The sequence below is a fragment of the Hyperolius riggenbachi genome, chromosome 6 (genome assembly GCF_040937935.1).
Source record: "Hyperolius riggenbachi isolate aHypRig1 chromosome 6, aHypRig1.pri, whole genome shotgun sequence".
Classification (NCBI taxonomy): Eukaryota; Metazoa; Chordata; class Amphibia; order Anura; family Hyperoliidae; genus Hyperolius; species Hyperolius riggenbachi.
The window spans coordinates 289,846,844-289,865,768 of NC_090651.1; the positions used below are offsets into that span (position 1 = coordinate 289,846,844).

Genomic DNA, 18,925 nt, shown 5'->3' on the forward strand with positions numbered 1-18,925 from the left:
GTGATACCCATAGCTCTACACAGGAACACTGCAGCAGGACACCGGGGACACTACAGGGAGTCCCCAACATGGCGGCGGGTCGGCGGTTTCTATCGACGGGCGATCGTAAGTTGGGGACTCCTTGTATTTGGACTATAAGACGCAGGGACTTTTTCTCCCAACTTTTGGGGGAGAAAAAGTGCTTCTTATAGTCCGAAAAATGCGGTATAAGCTTGTAAATAGTGATGAACGCAAGGCTGAAAAAATGCACCTTTATTTCCAAATAAAATATTGGTGCCATCCATTGTGATAGGGACATAATTTAAATGGTGTAATAACCGGGACAAATGGGCAAATAAAATACATAGGTTTTAATTATGGTAGCATGTATTATTTTAAAGCTTTAATGGCCAAAAACTGAGAAATAATGATTTTTTTCTTAATATTCCTGTTAAAATGCATTTAGAAAAAAATAATTCTTAGCAAAATGTACCACCCAAAGAAAGCCTAATTGGTGGCGGAAAAAAACACGTTCAATTCATTGTGATAATTAGTGATAAAGTTATTGGTGAATGAATGGGAGGTGAAAATTGCTCTTATGCATAAAGTGAAAAATTCCCACGGGCTGAAATGGTTAAACGCTCCCATTGACTTGCATTAAAATTGCGCAATTGTTCCGCGATCATGATTTTACTGCAATTTTAATGTAAGTCAATGGGAGCTTTTTTTTTTTTTTTTTTTTTTTTTTTTTTAAAAAGCTCTCAGAAAGCACCGATGCCTAAAAAGCACTCAGAAAAGCGCTTATAGTTTGTCTGAACTCTTAGTGTCTTCCTGTAGAGAAAATTGGCAGAAGAGGAATATTTGATCAGATTCTTCAGAGCTTTGAAAAGGTTAAGACCAGTTGTCCGTTCAAGAGTGCCATCTTGGGACCTAAGCACAGCTTTACAAGCATTGTGTGATTTGAACCAATTCAAGAAGTCTCTGACAAACTGTTCAACGTTAAAACTGCTTTTTTTGTTGGCCATTACATTTGCTAGATGAGTCTGTGAGCTTCATGCTTTTTCTATTGAAGAGCCATACTGTGTTATTAGTGATGAAAGGGTGTCACTTTAAAAATGGGAATTCTTTTTCTTTTAAAGTAGTTTCTAGGTTTCATAGAACTTGAAGTTATTCTGCCTTCCTTCTGTAATAACCTGATCTCTATCGTGGTAGAAAGGTTTTGCAGGCAGTTGTCCCTCCCTGATTTGTAATCTTGTTTATCATGTCGGATTGCTGTCCTGAGGATGTCCTGGGAAAGACCAAAATTACTTACTGTAATGTCTTTTCCAGGCGTCGGAAGGTTAGCACCCTATTATACCCACCCTCTTGTTTAATAAAATGTTTTTCTATTAAGCATCATTCCGTGTGGAGTAATTATTTTTTTAATTTTTTTTTTTACGACTGAAGGGGGTATGTGTGAAGGTAGGTTATATACCCTGCCTGCCTAAGGAGTATTCAAATTAAACTAGCTTCCTGTCCAGTTTATTTGGAGGGAAACAAGTCTCAGGGTCGCAGTCCTTCAAACTCCTGGAAAAGACATTAAGCAATTTCGGTCTTTTTTTGTTTGTTTATACTGTATATTGGGGCAAACCTTACCTCAAGTACTAGGAGCAATTTCTATCGTCGCACAGCTGTGCCTCTCTGCTGTAAAATCCTTGACATTTCCAGATACAGAACCTGACGGCTCTGATAGGACAGGACCATTTTCCTGCACAAGGGGCGGCTATAAACTCCTCAGTATATACAGGTCCTTCTAAAAAAAATAGCATATTGTGATAAAGTTAATTATTTTCTGTAATGTACTGATAAACATTAGACGTTCATATATTTTAGATTCATTACACACAGCTGAAGTAGTTCAAGCCTTCTATTGTTTTAATATTGATGATTTTGGCATACAGCTCATGAAAACCCAAAATTCCTATCTCAAAAACTTAGCATATCATGAAAAGGTTCTCTAAACGAGCTATTAACCTAATCATCTGAATCAACTAACTCTAAACACCTGCAAAAGAATCCTGAGGCTTTTAAAAACTCCAAGCCTGGTTCATTAATCAAAATCGCAATCATGGGTAAGACTGCCGACCTGACTGCTGTCCAGAAGGGCATCATTGACACCCTCAAGCAAGAGGGTAAGACACAGAAAGAAATTTCTGAACGGATGGGCTGTTCCCAGAGTGCTGTATCAAAGCACCTCAGTGGGAAGACTGTGGGAAGGAAAAAGTGTGGCAGAAAATGCTGCACAACGAGAAGAGGTGACCAGACCCTGAGGAAGATTGTGGAGAAGGACCGATTCCAGACCTTGGGGGACCTGTGGAAGCAGTGGACTGAGTCTGGAGTAGAAACATCCAGAGCCACCGTGTACAGGAAATGGGCTACAGGTGCCGCATTCCCCAGGTCAAGCCACTTTTGAATCAGAAACCGCGGCAGAAGCGCCTGACCTGGGCTACAGAGAAGCAGCACTGGACTGTTGCTCAGTGGTCCAAAGTACTTTTTTCGGATGAAAACAACTTTTTCATGTCATTCGGAAATCAAGGTGCCAGAGTCTGGAGGAAGACTGGGGAGAGGTAAATGCCAAAATGCCTGATGTCCAGTGTCAAGTACCCACAGTCAGTGATGGTCTGGGGTGCCATGTCAGCTGCTGGTGTTGGTCTACTGTGTTTTATCAAGGGCAGGTTCAATGCAGCTAGCTATCAGGAGCACTTTATGCTTCCATCTGCTGAAAAGCTTTATGGAGATGATTTCATTTTTCAGCACGACCTGGCACCTGCTCACAGTGCCAAAACCACTGGTAAATGGTTTACTGACCACGGTATTACTGTGCTCAATTGGCCTGCCAACTCTCCTGATCTGAACCCCATAGGGAATCTGTGGGATATTGTGAAGAGAAAGTTGAGACGCAAGACCCAACACTCTGGATGAGCTTAAGGCCGCTATCAAAGCATCCTGGGCCTCCATAACACCTGAGCAGTGCCACAGGCTGATTGCCTCCATGCCACGCCGCATTGAAGCAGTCATTTCTGCAAAAGGATTCCTGACCAAGTATTGAGTGCATAACTGAACATAATTATTTGAAGGTTGACTTTTTTTTGTTTTTAAAACACTTTTCTTTTATTGGTCGGATGAAAAATGCTAATTTTTTTAATAGGAATTTTGGGTTTTCATGAGCTGTATGCCAAAATCATCAATATTAAAACAATAAAAGGCTTGAACTACTTCAGTTGTGTGTAATGAATCTAAAATATATGAAAGTCTGTTTATCAGTACATTACAGAAAATAATGAACTTTATCACAATATGCTAATGTTTTGAGAAGGACCTGTAGACTCTAGCAATCACCTTACTGAAATAATCTTATTTAGGTTAATGCAGGGATGTCAAACCTGTACTTTGAGGGCCGAGGTCCTCACACATTTTTGACACAGCTCAAATTAATTGATGGTTCTAAATCAAAAGGTGCGGTCCATCAGGTACAACACACAGCTTTCTTTCTCAGCCCATCCTAAACACTGGTATGGATCTGGTCCTCCATGCCTGGAGTGCGACACCTGTGGGTTAAGGGTTACGTTATTTAGGGTTAAGTTTCCAGCAATGTGGGTTTATGGGCTTCACATCTGACTGCTCACAAAGGCATTATCTGTGTCTTTTATCAGTGTGTCTCCTCCTCCCAGCATGGACAGCACAGAGCAGCCAGAACTTTGAAACAGGACATGCTGCAGAGAAGTGTTATGCTGGATACACACGGTGCGTTTCCGCACTCGATGCGCCCATCTATTCGCGTGAACTTGATTTCCGAGCGCATTTTGATGATAGGCCAATTTACATGTAAAGTATGCCAAATCGACCTAACGATCCATCGAAACGCGAATTTGACATGTCGGAAATAATCAAATCAACGCGAATCGACGGGCGCATCGAGTGCGGGAACGCACCGTGTGTATCTGGCTACATTTCCACTGTAGCGTGAAATTTTCGCCTGCAAAAAAAAGTATGATTTCTCTGCTTGGTGAAAATTCGCATGTACATTTTTATGCGTTATTATGCGCGACAATTCACATTAGTTAAAAAGGTACTCCAGTGAAACGAATGTCATAAAAAGTGCTTCATTTTTACAATAATTATGTATAAATGATTTAGTCAGTGGTTGCCCATTGTAAAAGCTTTCCTCTCCCTGATTCACATTCTGACATTTATCACATGGTGACACTTTTACTGCTGGCAGCTGATGTCACTGGAAATAGCTGCTGCTTGCTTTTTTGGCAGTTGCAAATGGCTGTAAACAGTTATTTCCCACAATACAAGGTCACAGACAGGAAACTGCCAGGACCATGGTCCTCAGTTTCCTGTGGGAGGGGTTTCACCACAATATCAGCCATACAGAGCCCCTCTGATGATCCATTTGAGAAAAGGAATAGATTTCTCATGTAAAAGGCGGTATCTGCTTCTGATTGGGATGAAGTTCAATTCTTGGTCACGGTTTCTCTTTAAAGAGAACCTGTACTGAGTAAAATTATTTAAAATAAACACACAAGGTAACTTCAAATGAACATTACATAGTTACCTTGCTATTAGTTCCTCTCAGAACCTCGCCGTTTTCTTCTGCCAGTGATCGCTTCAAATTCTGACAACATTTTGTCAATTGAAATATATCAGTTGCTGTCAGTTATAGCTGAGAGGACAACTGATGTGCCAAGTAATGTCTATGTTTTCCTATGGCTCAAGTGGGCGATATGACAGTTTAGGGCCCTTTTCCACTAGCAATCGCTAGCGTTCACGCTGAACGCTAGCGATTGCTGAATCGCAATTACCGGCGATTCCCTGACGTTTGCGGCCGCGATTTTGCTATGCTATGCACTGCATAGCAAAATCGCGGCAAATATCGCTCCGCCGCGCGTTCGCGGCAAAAACGAATCGCGGTAGTGGAAATGACCTACCGCGATTCCTATGTTAAAAAGCAAACCGTACCGATTGTAAAATCGCTAGCGGTTTGCGTTTTTGCGATTCAGCCAGCGCAAACGCGCTGGTGGAAAAGGGCCCTAACAGTGTGCTGACCAGGAAGCTGTTATGGGGTAATGACCATTTTCAAAATGGAGGACGGAGAATTCCATTGATCACAGCGGACAAACAGGACATGGGAGAGGAGAATGAGGTTGAGGAGTAGACTACACGGGAGGTAAGTATGACCTGTGTATGGTTATTTTGACTTTTTTAATTTTCAGTTCAGGTTTTCTTTAAATCTAGCATAATCTGCCTGGTAACCACTTAGTCATGACTGCTGAAAACCTGCTGTAACCATGGATCTAATATTAATTTTTCTTGCCTCTGAGGAAGCAGAGCTAGACTTTGCGAAACAGACTGTTAGGCTATAACATCTAATTTTAACCTTTGTACTGAGGATGGAATAAAGGTGTTTTTCTGCTATCCACTGGTGCCCAGAAGCTTTTCTCTTGTTGCTGTTACATTGGATCTTAATTCTGGAGGCACAGTGGTCACACCGTTCCCTCAGTGGTCAACCAATGATCTAGTGCCAGTCCGTTTTTTGATCTCCCCTTACATATATGTGAAAATTTACGTTGCCTATACAAAGCATTGTACGCGATGTCCGAAATAACTATGCAGGACCTCCAGATTTTTTTTCACACCTACGAAAATTTGAATTGAATAGAAACAGACCATTCACTACCATTAGTTGCCAAATCGATACAAATTTTCTGAGAGAAAAATCTGACACAACACACAAGTGGAAACCTAGCCTAAAGGCCCATTCACGCTTAATCTGTAAAACTGTAGCACGGGTGATTTAATGCGATTAGCGCTGTAAAATCACTGTACACTTATGATTCAGAGCGATCGCAATGAGCAATTTTATAAGTATTGTATTGAGATTGCTCCTGAACCCCGGCAAAATGCTGCATGGAACACGTTTTGCGATTACCACTAATCACGAAACACCTTCGATGGGCGTCAATCGTATAAGGTTAGGGAATCGCATGCTAATCGCTTAAGTGAGAACGGGCCCAAACATCAAGCAGCGAGTCAGTCAGGACTGGTATATATGTAAATAATCTCCCTGACTGCTAGTTATATTACAGCAACAGGCTGCCTGTCACTGCTTCTGATCAGCTTGTTTTCCTTATCCTCACTCTCCTGCATGCTATGAAAGAAAACCTGTAATGAGAAAAAGTTCCCCTTGGGGGCTACTCACCTCGGGTGGGGGAAGCCTCCGGATCCTATTGAGGCTTTTCCCCCGTCCTCCTGTGTCCCGCGGCGGCAAAAATCCTCCCGGAACGGTGGAGATGAAAATATTTACCTCCCTGGCTCCAGCACAGTAGCGGGATTGTCTCTCCGCTCGGAAATAGCCGATCGCTGTCGGGGGCCGCTCTGCTGCGCAGGCGCAGCGGACGCGACAGGCTATTTTCGCCTATCTCTGTGCTGAGAGCTGCAACAGCACCATCCCGCTGGAGCCAGGGAAGGTAAATATATCAAGCCTTTTCGGCTTGTCGAGCCCTGGATTGTGGGAGACTTCAGGGGAGCCAGTGCTGGATTGCCTGCAGCTACAGCGGAGGGGGAAGCCTCATTGGGACCCTGAGGCTTCCCCCTAACAAGGTGAGTCCCCTCCAGGGTTTTTTTTTTGTTTTTTTGTTACAGGTACTCTTGAAGGAAACTGTGAAGGAGATTTATGAGCTTGTCTGGAGTCAGAACTATACATTTCACTTTGCTCCAAATCTTTATTCCATTTTCACAACAGTAAAAAAGGTATGAAGAAATGGTGATTATTAGGGCATAAAATGAGGCAATTATGGGCTTATGGCAACCCCCTGTGCAGGAAATGGTTCACTCACACTGATAAAGGGGAATGCCTTTGTGAGCTGTGAGGAGCAAAGGATGATTTGAGAGCAATAAGGGCAGAAATAAATAGCTCCTAGTACTAGTGGTAATGTGTACCTGCATATACCGTATTGAATAAAGTTTTTATCGTTACTTGTCTTTTTTAAGGAGCATTGTAAAACTTTCAATAGAAAATTTTGTTTTGTTTATTGGTTTTATTTGAGATTTAAGGGTGTTTTTCAAAAGTCTTTTATAAATATTTGTTAGTAAATATGATGTACTATACCTCTTTTTGGAAATTTTGGCAGGTTGTTGAGGAGAAAAATGAGCTGGAGCAAATGGAATTTTACAGCTGGGATGATTTTCAGTCCTTTCTGAACATGTGGTGTGGAGAACAGAGGATAATGTTTGTTGTACGTAATTCTGTGCCCCTTACCAGTGAAGACATGAGCCCGGAGGCCGTGCAGAAGCTGAAGTACAGTATGGTGAACCTTGGCTGCAGCAGCTTTACCAGGTAACTCGTTTGTTGGCTTCATTTAAAGGATTGGCGCTGTCTTAAAATGAACCTTAGCCGAAAACAAAAACTAAGCCCGCTACAGACATCCTGTGCCCACGCCTTCTAAGACTGATTCTGTTTTCTCCTGCAGGCAGCGAGTTTCGTTTTCAGCGAATGACCTGGCCACGCGTGTCCCTCAATTTCGCTCCTGTCGCCCTGGATGTCCTACACAAGCGCAGGCTTACTGCGCAGGACGGCCTTGGAGATGGGAGTGCAATCGAAGGATGCACTGGCCCGGTGACTGACTAGTTCCCGAAAATGAAACTAGCTGCCTGCAGGGGCCTGGAGGATCTGAGCACAGGACATCTGCAGGGGGTTGGTGGAAGCACCAGGTAAGGTTTTTTTGTTTTTTTTTTCCCCTTTCTTTCCTTGGTTAAGGTTCACTTGAACTAGTATTTTGATAAGCACTGGGCTAAAATTTCCATGAATTTATCTTGCTTTGCTGGCACTTTAGTGGCAACATTTTCTGACTCTGTATCCTAAGTTTGCTTCTCTCCTTGTTTTTGTAAGACTTCCTGTCATGCTGAACTGAACGGTCACCTAAAACCAACTTTTCTCCTATAGGGAGAATGGAAAAATAACCAATCTTCAAATTTTGTCACGGTTAGGGCCCTTTTCCACCTGCGCTGGCTGAATCGCAAAGACGCAAACCGCTAGCGATTTTACAATCGCTACGGTTTGCTTTTTAACATAGGAATCGCGGTAGGTCATTTCCACTACCGCGATTCGTTTTTTACGGGAACGCGAACGCGCGGCGGAGCGATATTTGCCGCGATTTTGCTATGCAGTGCATAGCATAGCAAAATCGCGCCCGCAAACGTCGGGGAATCGCCGGTAATTGCGATTCAGCAATCGCGAGCGTTCAGCGTGAACGCTAGCGACTGCTAGTGGAAAAGGGCCCTAAGTCTGTATTTCTAGGATAGCAGATATGCATTGTCACAGTTTTAGTGTGATGTGATTTGTGGAACAGACATCAAACCAACAAATGTTTTAGGTAGAAGTTTTGAAAAATGTGCAATAAACAGTGTACAGTTAGTCATTAACGGTAGTGGCTAACTGTGCATGGTTTATTAGTGGCTAACTGTACATGGTTTATTGTAAGTTTTTGAAATGTTTACATTTCTTCTACAGCATTCATGTCAAACTTTGGCCCGCGGGCCAAATCTGGCCCTCAGTCATCAAATTTGGCCTCAAGTGGTTTCCCCACTTTGCATTACGTTTGGCCCACTCTAGACCACCAGGGAAACTATATTGGAGATGGAACCCTAGATCACCAGGGAAGCCATATGGGGAGGCAGGGGGAAAGCACTAGATACCATGGAACTGTAAGGGGAAAGGGGTAGCACAAGACACCAGGGAACAGTATATGTAAGGATTAGGGCAGTAGACACAAGGGAAATATAGGAGAGAGAGAGGGACACCACTAGGCTCTAGGGAACTGTGTAGTGAAAGGAGGGGGAGCCATTAGATGCCTGGTAACTTTATAAGGGAGTGAGATGGGCACAAGACAGTGAGGTTGGCCTGCGACTTGGCCCCCTTTGTATTTGAGTTTGATGCTCCTGTTCTACAGGCATGATACAGAACTGGATCACAATCAAACTATGGTTCAGTTATATGTGGTTCTGATTCAGTTCTGTTTCCAGCCTGAAAAAAAAGAGTTCTACAGGCGCATAGTTGAGACCTGGGTTTTACTATAGCCAGAGGTTTGCTATATCAGTTTATTATAACTATTCTACAATAGCTGCTGCATGAGTCTAGTGATGAGTGCACCCTAACCATTCTCCTTCATTTTTACTCTGTGTCATTAACAGAAAGCGATGCCCAGCCAACATACAGCTGAGACTGGGCCCAGAGATGGACAAACTCGTCATCATAAAGGCTGACCTCAGTCACAGCCATGACTCAGATATAGACTTACCAACGCGTTTTACAAAAAAAAACGAACCTCTTGTAGACGCTCCATCGGCATTGTCTCTAGACTTTTCTGATAAATTCATGGACCGAACACATTTAACAAACCTTCTACGGTTACATTTCCCATTCGGCAGAGAGTCACAATTTCTCGATGAATTGGAATCCCTTTTTAATACTGATCCTGGAGCGAAGGTGAAACTAACTTATATCGATGATAAGTTTAGCGTGAATAATATCTTCTTGATGACGACTGGGATGCAGAATCTCCTTCAACAGTTTTCAGAACACCTCTTTATTGCCTTTCTCCCAAGTGTAAATCAGGAATTTGCATTGTACTCTACCTTCTGCCAAGATGAAAACTTTAGCTGGAAAGTTTGCGCTCATTGCATTACAAGGAAACAGACCATGGACTCTTTAAAGTTTGTTCTAATGACCCTATTGCAAATATACCCTGAACTGAACAAGCAATTAAAGTGTCTGACTCTGAGTCCTGATGTTCAGAATCATTCAGATGTACAGGCATTGCTCCCTGATACACAGATAAAGCATTGTTTGCCACTGGTGTTTGAACTCATGCATCGGAAAATTTCATTCCTTAGTCAGATGGAACAGTCTCAGATTAAAAACTTGCTCGTCAATCTAGCTCAAGCCTCATCGACTGATGCCTACATACAGTACCTTAATGACTTAAAGTCTGCCTGCCCAGATGAAGTTTTTCAGTACTACTTGGACAACTTTCATTTGAGTTGGAGTTTATGGTCCGGTAAGGATAGCCAAACAGCCGACGTAGAGAACTCAGTCTGTGATTTTTTAAAATTGTTTCATCAGGAATTAAGGACACAGCTGGGATCAATGCCTTCTTTAAGCCAATGTCTACATGCCATATTCACTGAGGATCAAGCCCATGATCAAGAACCTTCAGAATCAAGTAACACATGTATGAAGGAAGATACCACTTCTACCTACCAGACTGAGGCCGTATTTGTAGAAAACACAGAAGAGCATGAGGAAGAAGGTCCAGAGCCAGTTCCTACAAGTGAACCTAGCCAGGTATTTTCTCATCTATAGACTTTAAAGCCAGCCTATTTCCAAAGCCTTTTTTTGTTACAGTTGCCAGTCCCTGTCTGCTCCTTCCCCACAGCCCACCACACCATATCCCAGGAACACTCTCCTCGCTCCCACATTGCCAGGGTGGGGAGGCGCAGGTATTTGAAGAACCCACACTAGTGACATAAGTGTATAATATTTGGAAACTGTAGGCGAACCTTAAATGGGTGCCTTCCTGCATTGTGTACCTTGACATTTTACATTGTGTAAAGTATTTATTTTCATTTCTAACTTATGGTAGCACTAGGTTGGTATTATTATAAAAAAAAAACAAAAACAAAGCTCTAGGTATATTAGAGATGAGCGAGAATTATTTTATAAAAAGCTAAATGGTCCCGGAGTGTGCAGGGATATGGGCTGTGTATGCGCGGGATAACTCGCCTAAGCCGCCATTTCCACGCCTCATTCCAACGTTTTATACTTCTGCCTTCTAAACTGGAACTTCCATCTGCGTAAGGTGGCCACACCCCATACAATTTTTTTTTTAAATATCTGTTCAATTCAAGAATAGCAATCAATTTCTCTGATTGTAACAATTCAAAAATATGACCATTGTACCATACACCTATGATTTTTCCCCAATCATGAATAAAATAATTAAAAGCTCAGAAAAAAATTGATTGGAAAAAGTTGATCTGAAATTTACAACATGTCTAATCGCCAAAACCGGAAAAAAAACAGGAAATTCGATCAGACTCACCGATTGAAAACAAAAATCTCTTGATTTTTCGTGACAACAGATCGAAATTATCGGATTGGTGAAAAATGGGATCTTTTAATTGTATGGTGTGTGGCCACCTTTACACTTCTGCTTTCAGAGCAAAACACTACATAGAATGCATCAGAAGGGAGGTGGTTAGTTAGGTAAGTTATCCCCCGCATAAACGGTCTATGCCCCCACACATACCAGGCCAATTTCACTTTTCACAAAATTGTTTTCACTCGTTCTTAGGGTGGCCACTAATGATCCAATCTTTTTCATCCAATCTTACCATTTCTATGTAATATAAGGTAACTGCCTGAAGTATCCATTCAGTATATTCACTCAATTTACCCTTATACTACATAGATTTGGTAAGATTGGATGAAAAAGATTGGATCATTAGTGGCCACCATTACTCTATACACTTGAATAATAGCTGCTCACATCTGCTGGTTTATCTAGTGGCAACAATCACGCCATGGTCAAAATAGCAAAGATTACACTTTTCCTTATTATGGTTTTTGATGTGAACCTTTAACTAAAGCTGCTAAACTATGATTTTATACTTTGCAGTGGAGATATATCATTTCTGATTTGTTTTACATGAATTATTAGGACCTTACTGAACTCATCATGTGAGAGTAAATTCAAGGCAAAAGCCACTAAGGAATAAACAACCACTGCGCGCTCCATTACTGCCTGTTTTTATCAGTAGGGACTAGGGACGTTCAATGAGATGCAAATCATTCCATGTCACTACAGAATTATGCAAATTAACCTTTTGGGGATCGCGTAATGTAGATCCTACACCGCACTTGTGGCTGTTCTAGCCTGATGCGGTGTAGGATCTACACCACCCGCTGTTTCCGCTCCCGACGTGATCGTGCACACCCGAAAGGGGAGATTAAGCTGTCATATGACATCTGACCTCCCCCCTCAGTGTTCAGAAGCCATCACGTATGGCTTCTGATCACGTGATCACTACGATTGCCAACAGATCGTAGTGATCACTGTTTAGTGATGCGGCGGTAGGGGTGAAAGAAGAGGATCCACTCACCTTCCCACGGCGATCTGCGCTCCACTCTGGCTGGCATCCCTGCTCTCTCTGACGTCTGTGCCGGGTCCCGGCTTGATGATGTCATCAAGCCGCGACCCGGAGCTGAGCGGCAGTATGAGCGGGGATGCCGGAGCGGAGGGGTCCACAGCTGCTCATCGCTGGAGCCTGGGAGGGGAGTTAAGGCTGCTGTCTACAGGGGGGACACCTGGCCACACGGGGGATCCAGCTGCCTGACCGACCCCCCCCCCATGCAAAATCGCCTGGTCCTTAAGGGGGGTTAGGCAGCCAGTCCCTAAAGGGTTAATTGTGCAAATGTATGCAGCTTGAAAATAAAGCAATCCCTCCGTGGTAGGATTCGATTGGCCCATTGTCAAACTGCATAAATTTGCACAATTCTGTATCCCGCTCATATGCATCTCGCTCACTATCCCTAGATGTTTGACTATATACTATAATGATCAGATTGTGAGCTCCTGTAGCGCTTCTACAGTGTGCTCTCCAGAAATCTTTTTCAGCCTAGTGGTCAAAGGGGGACAGGCTACATGCAGCAAAAGCAGCCTGCTATTGTTCCATTGCTGCCAGTGGTGTGGGGCAGCTTTTCATTGCTTCACATATTGAATCTCTCTGTAGCTCCCATGATGCTTCCTTTATCATAGTGCCCTGAAACACAAGGTGAAAATTAATTGATGAAATAAACAATTGTATCTGTCCTTCTCCTAAAAAATGATTTATTTTTAGATATCCCACAGTTGTATTTTTAAATCTACCTTTTAAGTTGTGCTTTTTTTTACTATTTTATTGTTTCTGCTCAATGATGTATTTGTTGAACTATGTTGAACTTCTGCTCTCATAAGAAATGTTATGCCAGGAAAATGTTTTATGGCTGTAATTCCTTATTGATGACTGTTCTGCTATAATCCGACCCGATCCAGACCAGGATAGAATCTGTCACTTGCATATCTGATTTTAACTCCTTAACAGGCAGAAAAAATGGAACACAGTATAGTTATCTGGTATAGTAACCTCCTCCTGTCCAGACTGAGCTCCCATAAGCCCTTGCTACAGTGCCTTGGCACTCTATTAAAAGCTGTGGGCGAGGCTTGTTTAGTTTATAGAGAATTAGAGTATTAAAACAAAACCAAAAAAAGTATTTGGCTTGAGGAATGCCCTATAAATTTATTTTTTGTGTGTGTGTGAATTATTGCTGAAAACTGGAATATTTGTCAAATTAGCAGTTGTACTAATGGTTTGTCGAAGGATAACATTCTTTTTCTCTACTCATTCTCTTCCTCCCCTACTCTTTAATTACAGCTTAAGAGATTTTGACACATCTTTATTTAGAAAGTAACCAATGTGCCATCTGACCACAGGGGTCTGTCAAGGCTCACAGCACGTTAATATTTGGAACTCTTCTAAATACAACTTTTTATTTCTTTTCACAGGGCTGTGAAGAACCAACAAATATGCAATTAAATGGGAGGGAATTTCAGAGCTGGGATGAGTTTTGTCTTTGCCTGCAAGGATGGAGTAAAGACAGTTACATCCTCCAATCATTTTCCTCGTTTGTGGAAGCCAGTGATGTGAACGAAGCTGCTCAGAGCTTGAAGTACAGCTGGGCACAACTTACTTGCAGCTGGTATGACCATCATCTCTGACCTGTAATAATGTCTTTATAATTAGCATTCGTGGCATTGTTTGGTATCCTACTTATATACAGTGTATGCCGGTCATCAAGTATATGGATATCATTCCTCTGGAGCATGGGCGTAGCAACCACCCCTGCAACTCCTGCCATCGCAGGGGGGCCTGGAGGCTTTGGGGGCCCTCCTAATTCCGGGTTCCCAACTACAAGTGCAGTCAATTTAGCAAAAAAAAAAACCTCCCTATTCGTGCACAAAAACCGGCCCCACCATGCAGAGTAGTGGGAGCATCTGTAATTTTTTCCTGCTTCTAGACACTGTTTCACAGCAGAACACTCCCTGCTGCCAATCACCGGCTCCCAATCACGTGACTCTCCATGGGGTTTGAGGACCACGGGCCCCATGCTATCATTTTTACAAAGTCTACGTTTTATTAAGTCTAGTTATGCCCCTGCTCTGAGGACAATGGCCTCAATTCACTAAGCTTTATCAAACGTTTGATAATTTACCTCATGGGTAAAATATAATTTTGAATTCACTAAGGTGTTATAGATTTATTAAACGTTTTATCGATTAAACATTCGATAAATATATAACACCTTAGTGAATTCAAAATTAGATTTTACCCATGAGGTAAATTATCAAACGTTTGATAAAGTGTTCGATAAAGCTTAGTGAATTGAGGCCAGTGTGGGGTTGCGGGCGGGGGGGGGGGGGGGGGTGCTGGGTATGCAATACAGCCGTGCATTAAAGAGTAATATTCTGCTGCTGACTCCTGCCGATCCTTGCAGCTCTGAGATAGAGCTGTACATTACACATTGTAAAAATCACAAGTTAGGTGCTCTTAAAGTCACAGGACATACTGTGCGGGTAGGGATAACAATGCCCATGAACAGATCTGCCAAGCAGATTGCCTGCTGATGCGAGAAGAATTGGGGCCGCTGTACACACTAGATGCTATCAGAAGAGTTTAAATCTTGTGTGTGTATGTATCTGGTGGGGTACAGCAGACCCATTAGTATGCTGGTGTGAGGGGGGGGGGGGTGGTTTAGGATAAGAAGTAACCTGTACTATGCATGCTTGATGTGGCACGCCATCATTTATAGTACCTATATCGTATTTTGTATTGGGGTCCTACTTCATGTCTGGGCTAGCCAGAGTATCCATTTGTAGATTCAGGACCACTCTGACACTGGCTAGTGTGCAGAATTAATTAACCCCATGAGGATGAGGACTGCACCAAGTAATGGTACAGATATTAAAGCAAACCTGAAGCGAAAATAAACGTGATAATAGTTTGTGTAGTATGGATAATCGAACATTTGTAGCAAAGAAAAGTCTCATTTTTATTTTCAGCTATATAGCTTTATTTATAAAATTGCACTATACTGTCACAGTTGCAGTTTAGAATCCACACTCTGTATTTTAAGCTGTAAAACAAAGGGGGAGGCTAACAATGTAGACAAGAAATGCATAATTACGGTACTCATTTTAAACAGAGCCCGAGGTGGGCTCAAATTTTTTTTTTTTTAAAGTAGGCCACCTGATCCATAGGAGGCATGTCATGAGGCAGAGAGCATGGCTCTGTACCTCAGTTCTCTTTTTTTTTTTTTTTTTTTTGGTATTTTTTTTTTGGTTTTTTTTTATTTCCACCTGGACTTTTCAAGGTATTTAAACTTTGCTTGTTGTTTCTGTTTAGGAAGAACTGCTCTGTGTTCATAGAGCTGGCACTGACTCCCCAGAAAGATAAGCTAATCGTTACGCAAAGCAACCTGAATCACTCTCATGTTCCAGAAGAAGCCAGCGAAGGCCCCCCAGAGAAGAAATTTAAGCCCTCATCTGCGGTAGGGCTACCGGCTCAGGTTGCAAACAATATATCTAAAAAGTTTCTGGAACCAAGTGATTTGAAAAGACTGCTCCGTTTCCGCTCCGGTGCATTTGAAGACCGGACTCAAGTACTTGCAGAGCTACAGTCCCTCTTCCAGAGTGACCCAGAAGCAAAAGTCAAGCTGGTCTTTGTGGAAGATAAATTACACGTGAAGCAAATCTTCTTAATGACAACTGCTATGAGAGAAAAGGTTCAGAACCACCCTGAGTACATCTTCCTTGATGCGTTTTTAGAATTCAGTCCAAGCTTTGACTTGTACACCATTTTCTGTGAAGTGAAAGGAGAAGGGTGGACTCCTTGTGCTTATTGTATTGCCAAAAAAAAGGTTGATGGAATAATCCCCTTCCTTACAGGTTTGCTTGTTGAGATAATTCCTACCTTAACTAACAAGGTAAAGCTTTTAACAATCAACCCTGATATCCAAGAACCAGTTAACCTGGAAGCTCTATTGCCTCATACCCATGTGAGGTATTGTATGCACTTGGTATTAAATCTAATGTACACACGCATCTCCCATCTGGATACTGTGCCTGAAGCTCAGATCAAGAACTTCCTCCATATCCTGTCACAGACATGCTCACTTAAGGTTTACGAGCGATATCTAAACGACCTGAAGGTGGTTTGCCCAGGGGAGGTGTTTCAATATTATAATGATGTGTGGCATCCACGCAGAAGAATGTGGGTGAAAAAAGATAACAGGACTGAAGAATCAGAGAAAAATTTAATGGAACTGGTTTCTGCGAATCATGCAAAACTTAAATCCGAAATAGGTTTTATGCCCACTCTGTATCACTGCCTGTGTTTAATACTTGGCAGCAAAGTGAAGACTTCGGTCGATGGGCTGCAGATTCAGAGTGCTGACATGGCCTCATTCTGCGATTATGACAAATCTGCCGGCTCGCCTTCATCTAATCATCCGGTAAATCCATCATTCTGCTCCCTCTAGTTGTGAATTTGTGTAATTCTCAACCCCCATGTATTGCACTGCTTGGTATTTGTTGTCTGGCCTAGTGTCCAGACATTGGTTGCCTGTTTAGGTGTCATGGCCACTGAGCACAGTCCTTCCTGTATCTGGGTATAGATGTGGAGTAATTTGCCCTGATTGTAGGCTAAGGTTAGGTTGCAGGAATGCAATGAAACGGGAAAGTTGACCCGCACGTTATCTGCGCTTTGTATCACAGTCCATGAAAAGTATGCTTCACTGTCAATGCATACAATTTGCAGTAGCGCAGTGCATGCTATGAATTAAGATTATGCATGCAGTTAAACCGCAGTGGCTGCATTGTGAATGTCGTATAAGTGTTGCATTGAAGTGCGACGGTCCATGTTACATTGCACCGCACCACTGTCAACATAGCCTTGAGATCTCCCAGATGCACAGATGAACGACTGTTGTTTGTATTCCCACACCTGTTCTGAAGCCCACTAGCATGTTAAGTTTTTTTTGTTTTTGTTTTGTTTTTTAAAGTCCATTTTATAGTTGCATTGAAACTGAACATTTTGATGGCTATCTGTTGCATTTGATTTCATGTATATTTTACCTTTTAACCAGTTCCCCACCCTGGGCCTTTTCACAGTTCAGCTCAGCTCTGATTACTTTGGCAATAACTTTATCAATAAGTGTCACAACTAAATGATCTATGTATTGATTTTTTCAGGACAAATTAGGCTTCTTGTGGCTATTTGTTTTTTTAGTAATTTACCTTATTTTCTACACATTTTAAAAGGAAAATAAGGAAAAAAGCGAAAAATACATAATTTATCCACTTTCATACATTGTAGCTTTAATGTAAACAGTTCTATTGTACATTAAACCCACATATTTTATTTGTCTATCCCTCCAGTTTAGTTAAAGAGGAACTGTAACATCAAAATGTCCCCTGGGGGGTACTCACCTCGGGTGGGGGAAGCCTCAGGATCCTAATGAGGCTTCCCACGCCGCCGTCCGTCCCTCGGGGGTCTCGCTGCAGCCCTCCGTACAGCGGCGACGTAAATATTTACCTTCCCGTCTCCTGCGCAGGCGCTCTGGTGGCTGTCGGCTCCGAAGTAGGCGGAAATACCCGGTCGTCGTCGGGTCTGCTCTACTGCGCAGGGGCAAGTCTCCGGCGCCTGCGCAGTAGAGCGGACCCGACGGAGATCGGGTATTTCCGTCTAGTTCCGAGCCGAAAGCAGCCACAGCGCCCCCGCTGGAGCCTGCAAAGGTAAATATTGAACTGACAGTTGGGTCTGTCGCCGGCTGTTCGGAGGGCTGCAGCGAGACCCCCGTGGGACAGAGGATGGCGTGGGAAGCCTCATTAGGATCCCGAGGCTTCCCCCACCCGAGGTGAGTACCCCCCAGGGGATCTTTTTGATGTTACAGAGTCTCTTTAAACAGTTTATTTGTGTTGGTAATGTATTATATGTAACAATGAAGTAATATATACAATTTGCTACTGTCTGCTCCTGGAATGTGTATTTTACACTTGTTTACTAATTAAGATTTTGTAGGGTGAGAGTGCAGAGACTTATATTCATGCCATAGGGACAAGAAGTGGTTAATAGAGAAAAATATTTTAAGGTGTACCTGAGGTGAAACCTAGAAGAAAACCTAGGTAGAGGGCAACCTCTGGATAGTCCAGAGGTTTCCCATATCCTCCTGGCCCTGTTGCTGAGCAGACCCCCAAAAGAAATCCGACAAAGTTGTTGGATTTCTGATTGCAACCACTCCTCCTCTTCATGCTCTAGAGTGACTGTGCTGCGCCTGCGCAGTAAGCCAGAACCACTCGGTCTCTAGCGGTTTCGTGCTACTGGGCTGGCGTTGCATTGCTCACATGTGTGCTTGTGCATGAAGAGGAGGAGCACGGCATGGATCTTCCAGAGGGTCTCAGCGGCCAGTGGCACGGGCGAGGAGGACACGGTAAGGAGGCTTCCCTCTACCTAGCTATCTGTTTTTTCGGCCAGCTTTTGGCTCTGACTCTCTTTAACCCTTTAGCAGCCATTTTATTTAGAGGCTTGCAAGTGCTCCAGGCCAATATATTTTAGCATTTCTTTTTTTTTTTTTTTTTTTTTAAGCACAGAGGACTTCTGCTTTGTTTCTACTAGCAGAGAGAGATCAAATCATTCCAAGAATTTACAGCACGAGTGCTGCTGGCTGAGGTCAAAAGCAGCGCCCTTATCTCAAATTAGATAACTCTATTGAAGCTACTGATGGGTTAAATAACTTTTCAGCTAAAAA

At 42.7% G+C, this 18,925-nt stretch overlaps 1 protein-coding gene across 3 annotated transcripts in view; it reads left to right on the forward strand.

The window, feature by feature from the left end:
* The window catches only part of ZSWIM9 (zinc finger SWIM-type containing 9), a 50,720-nt gene that overhangs the window by 22,492 nt on the left and 9,303 nt on the right, over positions 1-18,925 (forward strand). For all 3 annotated transcript variants that reach the window (XM_068241009.1, XM_068241010.1, XM_068241011.1), the window contains 4 exons: positions 7,155-7,360; positions 9,214-10,366; positions 13,626-13,819; positions 15,523-16,630. In XM_068241009.1, coding sequence (XP_068097110.1) covers positions 7,155-7,360; positions 9,214-10,366; positions 13,626-13,819; positions 15,523-16,630 — 2,661 coding nt within the window. The remainder of the gene's footprint in view (positions 1-7,154; positions 7,361-9,213; positions 10,367-13,625; positions 13,820-15,522; positions 16,631-18,925) is intronic.